The 12384-nt window shown below is 36.1% G+C and overlaps 1 protein-coding gene across 3 annotated transcripts in view; it reads left to right on the top strand.

The window, feature by feature from the left end:
- Positions 1-12384, top strand: part of KIAA1958 (KIAA1958 ortholog) — a 159190-nt gene that overhangs the window by 123040 nt on the left and 23766 nt on the right. Inside the window, exon 3 of one of the 3 annotated variants that reach the window (XM_059141126.1) lies at positions 451-534. The exons of 1 other annotated variant lie outside the window; for it this stretch is intronic. In XM_059141126.1, coding sequence (XP_058997109.1) covers positions 451-534 — 84 coding nt within the window. Of the gene's footprint in view, positions 1-450; positions 2394-12384 lie in introns of those variants that run through there. One more of the 3 variants, XM_059141123.1, reaches the window with a different exon arrangement.

Genomic DNA, 12384 nt, shown 5'->3' with positions numbered 1-12384 from the left:
ATTTGAATATTTTAGTTCAGTAAAATAGAACCAGTAAAACCTCTGATTTCACAAATGAAGTGATTCGAAATGAGGGTGTCAGCTTGGGGCCCAAGCACACTGCAGTAGGGTGAATAGCACATTTCTGTCTCACGTTCCTCCTATAAAGCAAAGGCTGGCTCTGATCTCACTCTTCCCACAAACCTTCATGCACAAAACTTGTGTGTCAGTGACACGACAAATTCATTTTGATTGTAATGGGCCATATTCTTGTCTAGTACATCATTTGTGCAACTCAAGTTGGCTATTGTAATGCAGCAGGTTTGTAAATAACATTTATGAGTGATCTCTATGAAATGGATTCCTTCTTTCCCTTTTCATTATAAGAGGAAACTTTATTGCAGAGTAGAAAGTGCATTGTCTGAACTCATCAACACCCTCTCTATCCCTCCCCTCCCCAATTTGTTGCAGACCAGGATGAAAGAGCAGCTGAGCTCAGCAGGGAGCAGAATGAGAAAACCATCCGGAGCACGCAGACCGCGCTCCGCAATTTCCGAGAGTTCCTCATCTCCAAGTATCCTTCTGAAACAAGAGAGATTTATGTCATCCCTTGCAAGGAATTGGATGCCTACCTGGCCTCTTTCTTTGTGGATGCCAGGCAGAAGGACGGGTCCGAATATGAACCCAACAGCTTGGCCAATTACCAGTGTGGACTTGAACGGTACCTAAAAGAACATAGGTATGGCTACAGTATCACCAGGGATAAGGAATTCAAGCGTTCTCAAGAGGCCCTGAAACAGAAGCAGATTGAACTCCGCTGCAAAGGAAAAGGAAATAAGCCACACAAGTCCATGAAGCTCACCTTTGCTGATGAGCTCATTCTGCGGAAAAGGGGACTACTAAGCCGCTATAATCCTGAGGGTCTTCTCAACCTTGTCTGGCTCAACAACACGAAAGCTTTTGGGCACTGCACAGGCTTCCATGGATCTACCTTGAAGTGGGGTGATATCCGGCTGCGGGTAACAGAAACAGGGCTGGAGTACTTAGAGTGGATGGGTCAAGACACTGGTGACCTGAATGCCAAAACCAAGAGAGGGGGGACAGACTCTCGTGTGTATGCCACCCAGCATGCTCCACAGACCTGCCCCGTACAGGACTATAAGGAGTATGCCCAGCGCCGGCCTCCTGCCATGCGCTACGAGGATGCTCCTTTCTACCTGTCCATCAAACCAGTTGTGAACTTGGCAGCTCTGCATTGGTACAACTGCCAAGCCCTTGGGAAGAACAAGCTGGCTAAGATGGTGAAGACCATGTGTGAGAAGGGTAACATCCCTGGCAGAAAAACCAACTTCAGTGTGTATCAGAGCTGTAGCACCTTGTCTGAGGCCCAGAGCAACCAGCTGGTGCTCATCTGTAACAATCTGAGCCAGCAGGCTGCCCAGTCGGTGGCTGGGCACTCCAACAGTGGCAATTTCATCGTCTCTGCTTCCTATGACTCTTCCTCAGACACTGCTTGACCAGGTGGCTTGAGCAAGACCCCAGTTTGGTTACTGTGTCCAGAGAAACTGTGATTATACACTGCTTCTCATTCCCTTTCCTCCGCCCTCAGTATTAACTTTATAAAAATATAAATATATAATATATTTTTCTTTTTACAAATAAGCCAATGGAGATAGTTTAGTATTGCTAACATAGTATTTATAGGCTTAACACAAATGTACTTGTGGGTGATTAATTGTAATTGCTGTTACAGATGACAAAAGCATAGTGGTTCTCAGGCAACACAAAGTAGAGAAGGAATTCCATTTTTAAAGAACTGTCAGAAAAGTAACTGAAAGATATCCTAGATACTTGTGTCCTCAACTCCTGCTTTCCTTCCCACCCCACCTCTCATTTTAGTAAAGTTAATAAATGGCTTTATTTTTTTAATTTTTAAAATTTTATACTAATCAGGAGACAATATTAACTCTTCTGCTTACATTACTCTTCTGTATCCAGTCACATCAAGAATATGAAAGTGTTGATAAAAGCTCAACAAATTATCTACATACTTTTTTTAGCTGAATTAGAATTTTAGCTCCTGTGCCTCATTTTTTGTAATATCTGAAAATATAGATGTTTAGCTAGCATCTTTTCTTTTGGGGGCAATAAAGCTGCCATTCTTTTTGGAAGATACATAATTTTTAAATAATATGCAAAGTCCAATATTGTGGCAAAAAAGACTGTTAATAGCTCATTTTTACTGTTGTGCTTGAACTTGGATAGAATGTTTTTTGTTCCCTAAGAAATCAGTTAAAATGAGGTGTGATTTTCAGATTTACAAAACTACCAAAGCTTTGAAAATGTTCCCAAGCGTTAGATTGTATATCAAACATAAAGAGAAGGTAGAGAATGAGAGTCTTATTAAAAATCCCGAAGCAGGGCGCCTGGGTGGCTCAGTGGGTTAAGCCGCTGCCTTCGGCTCAGGTCATGATCTCAGGGTCCTGGGATCGAGTCCCGCATCGGGCTCTCTGCTCAGCAGGGAGCCTGCTTCCGTCTCTCTCTCTCTGCCTGCCTCTCCGACTACTTGTGATTTCTCTCTGTCAAATAAATAAATAAAATCTTTAAAAAAAAAAAAAAAAAAAAAAAAAAAAAAAAAAAAATCCCGAAGCACTAGTCAAGACAACAAAAGAGCCCTACTCTTCAAAGCTCAGATCCCCTGAATTATTTATTTATAAGCATTAAACTTCAGTCTCTTTTCCCTAGGAGATTACTTGACTCTGTAGTTGAGATCAAAAGAATATTGACACTCATTTTGGGTAACAACATTTTGTTACCAGATTTAGATAAACTCAAAGCATTCTTGAAAATGTGCAGAGTTTCTTCTACAGTAAATATAAATTTATCTGTGATACCCTGCAATTATTATAATAATAATTTTGGTTAAACAACCCTTTGTGGTGGTTTCTCCAAGGTCTTTCATGTCTTGAAGCCTGTGGTATATTTTTAGTTAAGATCCTTCAATAACAACGTAAGTTTAGACACTAGGACGATGATAAAGTTGAGCTAGGTTCCTGTCCTGTATAGTCATTAACACATAAAAAACCCAAGTCTTAATAGCTTTACTGGATTCTATTGGGAAGTATTTGTTCTTCAAGGCAAACTAATAATTCACATTAGCAGGAGGGTAGGTGTTATTTTATGTATTAATTTATCATGGACTAGGACAAATTTCATTTTTATTTGCTTTGTTAAATTATCATATTAGCTGAGCTTTCCCATGGCTAGGCAGCGTTTTCCAACACTAAGTCATAAACACATAAAGACCCATTCCTCTTATGCTGTGACCTCTCCTTTGGCTCTAGAATACAAACTCTGCTGTGGACTTTGTGGGGTGGAATCCACTTTACTTTGCAACTTTTCCTCCAGAGGGAGGCATCCAGAAACAAGAAGAGAGGGTTGGAGATATTTTGCTTTATTGTTTTACACTAACAATGATGATACCCACCATTTTTTGAGCTGGTGTGTTTACCAGCACTGTGTGAAGTGACTTACTACATGCATTATTTAGATAATAGTTACTAACTATATGAAAATTAGAAAATTCAGATAAGCATTAAAAAACAAAATATATACTCCTGAATCTGCTGGCCAAAATAACCACTGTTAATATTTTGGTAAATATTTCTTTACACATTTCAATACATATATATTTATTTCTATATATATTATCTTTAATCCTTTCAATCCTTGAAAGGGTTAGTTATCTCCATTTCATGTTGAGATCAAGAGAAATCAGTTAGCTTATAGTTAAGGAAATGGTAAACTGTCATCTGACTGCGAAGTTTTTTCTGTTTATCTTCCTTATTTCCAGCTCCTAGTCAGTTTCCAGCGATTTGAGCCAGAAACAGGGACACGGTGTCTTCCCATCTCTCAAGACTATCTGATTAAAAGGAATGCTTGAGTGATCTTTCATGATGGCACACTGTGCTCCCTAATGTCCCCTCTTCTCTTCATTTTGAACCACAAGGCCTCTTTCTCTCAAGTTCTCTTTACAAAACTTTCCTTAATCTATGCCTGATTTGTAAGTGCACAGGACAGCCTACTGTAAAAGAATTCTGTTTCTAAAAAACAAGGTTGTTTTTAATGGGTTACCTCTCATGTTTAAATTTTTTTTTCTGTGAAACATTTAAAATGTGATTTTGTATTTTATTTTTGCATTGACACATACTTTAAAAATTCTTAATATGTTTTTGATAGAAAAATAAGTTTCTAGTATGGAAGAAGGGCAGTCATTATGTACTGAGAAAGCTGACCTGGGAGACTGCATCCCTCCAAGTGTTGATTGAGGTACTACTAAAACGAAAGTCTCTCCTATTTCATCTTATCGCATTTTCATTCAGAAAAACACAGTTAAATTGAGAATGTGAGTTACTTTTTATTTATTTTATTTTGCTTTGATAACTCAAACCAAATAGGAACATTGTGATCTAGATTTAGAAAAATTTTCTGAAGAATGGCTTGGTAGAAGTTTAGCTGAACTGTAGTATCTCTTTGGGTTAAAAAAAAAAAAAAATTATCAGCAACTACCTCTAAATTTTGTGTTTTTATATAAACAATACTGAAAACATGCTACTGCCAAATGCCATTTTTGTTATTTTAGCTTAAAAAAAGTTAATGTTCATACTGTGGCAGTGGTACATGCCAAATATTGTACATGTTCTTTAGTGAAAATTGAGCAGTCCAGCGGGTATTTACTACAACTGAATGTGCTGCCTTCCCAGGCAATCCTGTGGTTCATACAATAACAAAAAAACCATATTTACAAAGTTTACACTTTTAGGTCAGTGTAAGGTCATGTAAAAAAGAGACAGTGCCCCTCATATGACACTGGTGCGCTGTCCACAACAAAAAATGTCAAACCCATTTATCAGCATTTAGGGGATATACCTGCAAAATTCAGTCTTTGTTGTATGTGAGTGACTGGCTGTTGAAAACCATGAATGGTAGCAATTTTTCTCTAAAAAACCATAATGTCTGAAAAAATTAGAGCTATTCAGGATGTTTATCCAATAGAGCTTATTCTTAAAGCTCCAGTTCTTATCATGGGTTGTAGGGGTGGTCTGAATATGATTTATAATATGCCCTCTACTTAAAATACTTGTTATTTTTTAGATATTTTTCCCTGCATTAAATTTTCCCTGTGTTAATTCACTTTTCCTTATGTTAAGTTACTTCCTGATGCGCAAAAGAACAGCCTGAAATTTTTCTAGGGTAGATCAAGTCTCTTTGGTTTTTCAGTTGGGTCATTGTTAACTGAAACTTCCATCAGTCTAGGTCATATGGCTTAGCTTTTAGATGTCATGAAATCAAATAACTTCACTGAGATGAGAATTTATAGTCCTATCAACAAGTACTTGAACATCTATTGTCTAGACACTGGGAAGGGTGCAAAGATGTGTAAAATAGCCCCTGCCCTCAAAGAGTTTATGAAAGATCCTGTAATAAAAGTGTCATTTCATTTTTTTGAGAGCTCACCAAAAAGTCTGCCAATACTGTTTTGCATCATTTCCCAAACTTTGTACTCTTGCAGTTTGTTTATTATTCAGCCATTGAAAATGTTGGTTTGCTGTGGAATACCTAATACTGCTTTGAGTATTTTGAGGAGAATCTTCTTTAGAGCCTGTTTTAAAATCAGCATGAAGGCAAAGCCATTCCTGCACCGTCCATTGTGTTCACATAGGTACACACATGGATAAGAAGGTGTAGATTATCCTCAATGACTGTCATTTACTGGGTCCTTAAAATGCACCAGAGTACTAAGTGCTTCTGTAAGTTGTTTCACTAACTCTCACACTTACCCTGAGGGTATGATTATTTCTCCTTTATAGATAAGGAAATCCAGAGGAGTCTAATGTGTTGCCCATATCACAGCTAATACATAAGAGCATCAGGATCTGAAACCCAATCCAGATACTATGAAGTCTGTCCTTTTCTGCTGTAGCTGCTTGTTCACAAAGTGATTTCCTTGGCTTTTGTAGACTCTCTGAAGTGATAAATTATAAATGAAATCTCTGGTGTAATAAAATCATCAATATTCATTGTCTCCAGATTGACTGTGAGCAGTGCCATCACCTGGCATGTTTGTTAGTACAGCATTGTTTAGGCTTCATTATTTTAGTTACTTTGAGATGGAACATTCAGCACTTTGTTTTCCCCTGGCCATGTGTAGAGAGCAAAAGTTTATCTCACTTTTTAAAGGACGTTTAGCTTTGTCTTGGAGATGAGTGTGTGCAGAAGTAATTATACTTTTAAAAGTGGTTGTCATTTGTTTTTATAAATCAGACAGGGTAAGGGGGAGTTCTAGGCAAAGGGAATCTCTCTCTTAAGCCCAAGAGCCAATACTGCTATCTTAGACGATATTGATTGTCAATTTGCAGTCAATAGGAAGATCAAAAGGAGTTTGATCTTGACTGCAGATTTGGTGCCAGCAAATTAACAATATTTAATATAGGAATTTGTTGTTAATATTTTGGTTTTTTTTTTAATCTGTTGGGATTGTTTCTGGGGTACCTGTCTGGCTCAGAGCATGTGACTTGATCTCAGGGTCATGAGTTCAAGCCCCACATTGGGCATAGAGCCTCCTAAATAGATGAGTGAATGAATGAGTAAATGAATGAATGAATGAATGAATGAATGAATAAAGATAGTTTTTAACAGGAAGTTTTTGAGGAAAAATACTATCCTTACGATTCTCAGAATTAGAGAGACCGGAAACTGTTCAGATTTTCTTTATTTGACTATCTCCACAGTTCAATATATTAGAGACAAACACTTCTGATTTTAATCAGGCTTCTTGTGACTGGATTTCTTTATCTACAGGAAAGGAGTATTTTGATCTATATTTTTCTGGTCAAAATATAGCTGCAATATTTAACATCTCTAAATAAAAACTCAACTATGTGATAAAGGAAATAAATTTCCAAGCCTAGAGGAGAAGTCAAGGGGAGTGTGTGATCATTTGTTACAGTAAGCTAATTTTTTAAGTGGTTCCTTTATGGAAAAAAAAAGGTTATAAACACTAAAGAATTAAGTTTTCTATCAATTAGTTTAATAGATTTTTTTTTTTTTGTCAAATGGATTTCCTTTATATCAGATCATCAGATCTTGGCATATTACCATATACAAGTACAGAGAGAGAGGTGCTTATTAGGAAACACCATTGTCGAAGGCATCCTCAGTTCTGTTTTGTTTTACCCTTTAGGCATAGCATTCAGCATTGCTTCTCCTCCTCACTGGATCTAGCTGAGATGAAATGAATGTATAGCTTTTCATAAGACAAAGTAATGAAGCTGGGATGATTTTAAGATCCTTGCTATAGAATATAACTGGGACACAAATATACTGCATATATCATCCTTTAGTGATTGGTGTATTCCTAATTATACAAAAACAGAAAAGGGGATGATACTGGAAAACTGCCAACAACTCTGATTTCACTTCTAATTAGAGAAAAGAAAGATAATCAGAATTTCTCATGCTTCATCCTATCTGTAAATTGATCATTTGGGCCTGCCAAAGCTGAAGGAAAACACCTGATTTGGTATTAAAGATTGCATTACTTTTTAAAGACAGCATTTTAATACATTTAAATTGAGTTGTTACGTAAACTATGACTTTGTTGAATTACACTCAGTATTCAGTACTAATTTGATCAGAATATTAATTAGGTTAGAATATTAATGTACACCATCATCTTTGCTGAATTATAATATAAAGGATGATCTGGAAAGGATCCAAGGGATCCTCTAGCCCAGTGCTGTTGAGTGCTATGAAGAACAGGAGTCACCATGTCCTTTTAGGGGTAGGGAGCAAGGAGAGCAAGGAGTTAAGAGTTTGCAAAGGGAATTCTCAAATGCTGATTAAATCTCATGTTCCCTATGCCCCTACCTTCCTACTTTGAAACTCACCTGACTGAATGAGCTACTACCTCTGTGACACATCCTCCATGCAGAGGCTGGAAAAAAGATTGAAAACATCTGCTCTAACCTACCCCTCTTTTTTATAGAAGAGAGAAACAGCCCCAGAGACATTAATGAGTGCCCAGGTGTACACACCTTGTTAGAGTCAGAACCGGAACTAGAATCCAGGCACCCTGACTTCTAGTTCACAGAAAAGAGTTGAAGGTGGTAAGACACCCTACATTCCACTGAGTAGGAAAGGGTATCTTTTCTTGTTTTCAAAATTGTAATAGTTTTTTAAGCCCTCAGTCAAGCTGCCAGTTTCCAAGTAGGCTATTTTTACATGTGAATTCTCACTTTTCATTTTATACAGTTACAGCTTGATTTTAGTAACTTTTTCTTTTTGAAATTTGATGGAATAATCTCTAAACGTAAATTTTCTTTTTTTAATGAACATCTCTCCACTTACCCCATTCATATATAGTTTTCATTTACAGAGGGGAAAACTACAGTTTTCAAGTGTACGATTTCCAGCTATAGATTATGAACTGCTTAATCTATAACTTGCTTAGTGTGGTAATCATTTGTATATCCAGCTACATAGTATTTATATCACTAGTTTTGAATGCAGTCTATAATACCCTCTTTTACCCTATGGAAAGGTTAAAATATCATCTCAAAGGTTTGGGACATCTATTCAATCCAAAGGATCGAACTTCTATCAACATAATTAGAATATTTCTGAAGTGAATTTAGTTGCAGGGAGGAAAAATGGGAACTAATGGAAGACCTATAGCAGGAAGATGTTGAAATACGTATTTGTAAATTCTTTTATTCTCCTGCTTGGCCTTCTAAAGAGGAATTCAAGCATAAAAATAAAAAATTTTCACAAATTTTTATTTTATAAATTATATTTACCAGACTATAGCAGGAGAAAAAAGGTGAAATTCTAGGATTTTTTTTCTTCAAGTACAGTGGAATTATTTGTCTTTTGAATGCAATGTTGAATTTTGCTATACTTCTGATGTTCTTTGTATTACACTGGAATTAGAGAATATTTTTTACCATTCATTTCAAAGAGCTTTGAAAATGCTTTGGCACAATTTATTTATTTGTGGTAAGTAGAATTAGGAAGACATCAGCAATATGGAATCCTAACAGTAATTGTGCATACTGTATTTAAGTGATTTTTATGCCTATTTACTTTCGGTAATTCTTACATTTTATAAATCAAATACCTTAGTATGCTTCCACTAGAAATTAATTTATAATTGATTATTTATACTGGATGAAGTAGCAGGTCCATTTTAGGATTAATCCACTCAGATTAACTTTATCTAACTGAATTTTTATATATACAATTCATTATATTACAACTTTTTAAATAACATTTATAACAGAACTTCTGTTTTATAAAGTATTTGTTACAAAAAAAAAAACCTCATTTTGCCAAAAACCATTACAATTTCTATGCATTGTGTAATATTCAGTGATGTCACTGTTGAGATTTGCATGTTGTTGTAGGTGCTTTTTCATATCTGTGTTTGTGGTGTTTATGTGGAATTGTTAACCATTGCTGCTATCACTTATTGTAGTTAAACAGAAAAACTGTGCTAAGAGGCTGTGCCAGTCAACATTTGTATGTGCGACTTGTAAAAATATGTACTTAGTTGTTTAATATTTGGAGCCAGCACTTAGTGGCCTCTACAGAAGGAAATATTGTAGTCGTCAAGTGATGCCAACTTCAGAATCTTGTTTCACATGTGTAATTCCAGGTCAGATTTTCTTCTAGACTTTCCCCAACTCTTAGAAAGGAAATGTTTGCAAAAAGAAAAAGCAAGGATTCTTAACTTTTCCAGTACTTCCCCTACTTCAGATCTTTTTTTGTTCTTCTGATACTTGAACACATTACAAAGAAATCCAATAGAATGACAATGTAGCAGCATAATTACCTTTATCTGGTTATTTCTATCCAGGTAAATGATTTAATACTGGGCTATGAGGTAGCAACATTATTTTTGTTGGTTATGGCTTATTGTTTGAAATGGATTTGATAAGAATATTTAGCTTTTTAAATGTATTTATTAGGGACTGTAGAAACCTCAGAGTTCCCAAGTATTAACTTCTATATTCAGCATTCACACGGGCTTATTTAATGTATTTATTTGCCTTAAACCGTCAGAATTTTTTCATGCCCAACTGTCTTTAGTTTGGTTCCTAGTATTTTCATCTTGCCTCAGCAATTACAAACACACTCTGAAAGTAGAGAGAAAATTATTTTGGTGAATAAATTTTATATTTTGTTAAAATTCCACATGGGGGAAATAGCATTATACATTTATACTCTTAAAATGGAAGGGAAACTGTCATGAAATGTTAAGAAAAGAAGGCTACTTCCTTAAGAGCATTTTAATACCAACACACCAAAATTCCTTGCTCAGTGCAGGGTTTCATTCTGTCTGTTCAATGGGTTTCTAATTATGAGATTCCTTTAATAAAGGGATAATCTCCTGAATTATATTGAGGCTTTTTGTGTGACTGTCAGATACATGGCGACAGCCAGTGCTGTATTTGGAAACATTGCTGCTGAAATTGCTGATTTAATTCTAAGAATATTAAAACTAATTCATCAAGGCCCCTGCCACTTCTTTGCTTCAAGGAAAAGAAAGGCGGATTTTAATTGTGAGCCTTTTCTCCAGAATATGCTTTAAACATTTACCCCTCAATAGAGGTGATAAAGCAATAACAGGAAATTCAATTATGTATGTTCTAAAGAAGTTCCGCCCTTGTTCAGTGGCCTTCAGAGCAACACTAAAGTATTTCTTGATTCCTGCATTGGGGGCTTTCAGGCAAGGCCTTTCTACTTAGAATCTTTTTTATATTTTGGACACCAAAGATTATGGCATGATATATCCTGATGATTAATGGTTTCTATTAGATAGCTGGGCATGTTTATTTGAATCCTGCTCTTGGATTTTTTTTACCCACCTGAGTTTTCTGTACATTTTAAATGTCTGTCCTGAGGCCCTTATGCCCAGGGCTTTTTAATTAAATAATGCATATATATTTATTAGGCTTCTAATTTATAGAGTATGTTTCCATCATGACTTTGAGCTTTTTTTCACTGTTAAAATTAGACATAGATTTGCCAGATTAACCCCATTGTGAGCAATAGCTTGTACCTTTTTCATTGTAATCTGGAAATGTAACTGTAACCCCATAGGCCTGAGACCTGGTAAGGGAATGACGAAGCATTTTGGATTCAACAGAATCACTTAAATGACCCTTTTATCTGTTAAAGTGAAGAACTTTGATTGTTTAGTAAAATGAATGCTATATTCGACTTAAATAAGGTCTTCCATTTTACAAATTATAAAAATAATTTTAAGATTTCTTTTACTCTACCGCTTAGAAGTTAATTGGGATTTAAAAGGCAGATTTGTCAATTTATTCAGTAGAATTTAATGCCAGGCATTTTGTTAAAGTAGAAATAGAACCATCACAATTAGTACTTCGAAAATTTTTTATGAAAAATGATACTATTCTTTTGAGATGCATTTACTTTCCCCCCCATTTGGTAGACTGACATTTTGGATATACTTTCTGGCCACTTGGCTTTTAACTGATTTATGTGAAAAAAGCACATGTGTGCCTGATGTTCACTCTAATCCTATTTTAAAATTCTCTTTTTAAACTGCTGCAATTGAAATTTGTGAAAGAGGAGAAAGGTGTATTGAAGTAGAGGAAAATTTCTGTTAATATGTTAAGATGTGTGACTGTGATGCTCTTGGCTAATTAATCCTCTGCCAGTTGATATTTGTATTAATATGGTAGAACTTTTTTGTTAATAAGAATATACTATTGGCTTCACTTTTATTTTTCTGCTCACTGCTTTTCACACTAAGATGTTTCCATCTTTTTCAGCTCACTGTTTTTGCTTCATATTTGTCTGTGTACTTGTGCTCTAAATAAAATTCTAGTTTTATGTCCCAGTGGCTTATTCCATTGTGTGTATAATATTTGTCTCTAATGTCGTGTATTTTTCTATTGTTTTCAGTATTTGTTGTTACAGCCTAAAATTTAAGGATGTAATGGAAAAATCCAATAGGGACACCTGGGTGGCTTAGTGGGTTAAGCATCTGACTCTTGATTTCGGCTCAGGTCATGATCTCAGGGTCTTGAGATGGAGCCCAGTGTCAGGTTCCACATGAGGCATAGAGCCTGCTTGGGGTTCTTTCTCTTCCTCTTCCTCTGCCGCCCCCCCCCCCCGTGTGTGTGTGTGTGTGTGCGCGCGCGCGCGCGTGTGTATGTATACGCATGTGTGCGTGCGTGTGCGCATGTGCACGCGCACATGCATGCTTAGAAGAAAAGAAAAAAAGGCTAATAAAAATCAGCTAATGAGCATCAGTGATGTCTCCATAATGAGAGCATGCTTTAATCACAGTATTTTGTATCTATTTGGATA

Source organism: Mustela lutreola, chromosome 12 (genome assembly GCF_030435805.1).
Source record: "Mustela lutreola isolate mMusLut2 chromosome 12, mMusLut2.pri, whole genome shotgun sequence".
Lineage (NCBI taxonomy): Eukaryota > Metazoa > Chordata > Mammalia > Carnivora > Mustelidae > Mustela > Mustela lutreola.
The sequence above is the reverse complement of the archived record's forward strand: the minus strand, read 5'-3'. Positions and strand labels throughout refer to the sequence as shown.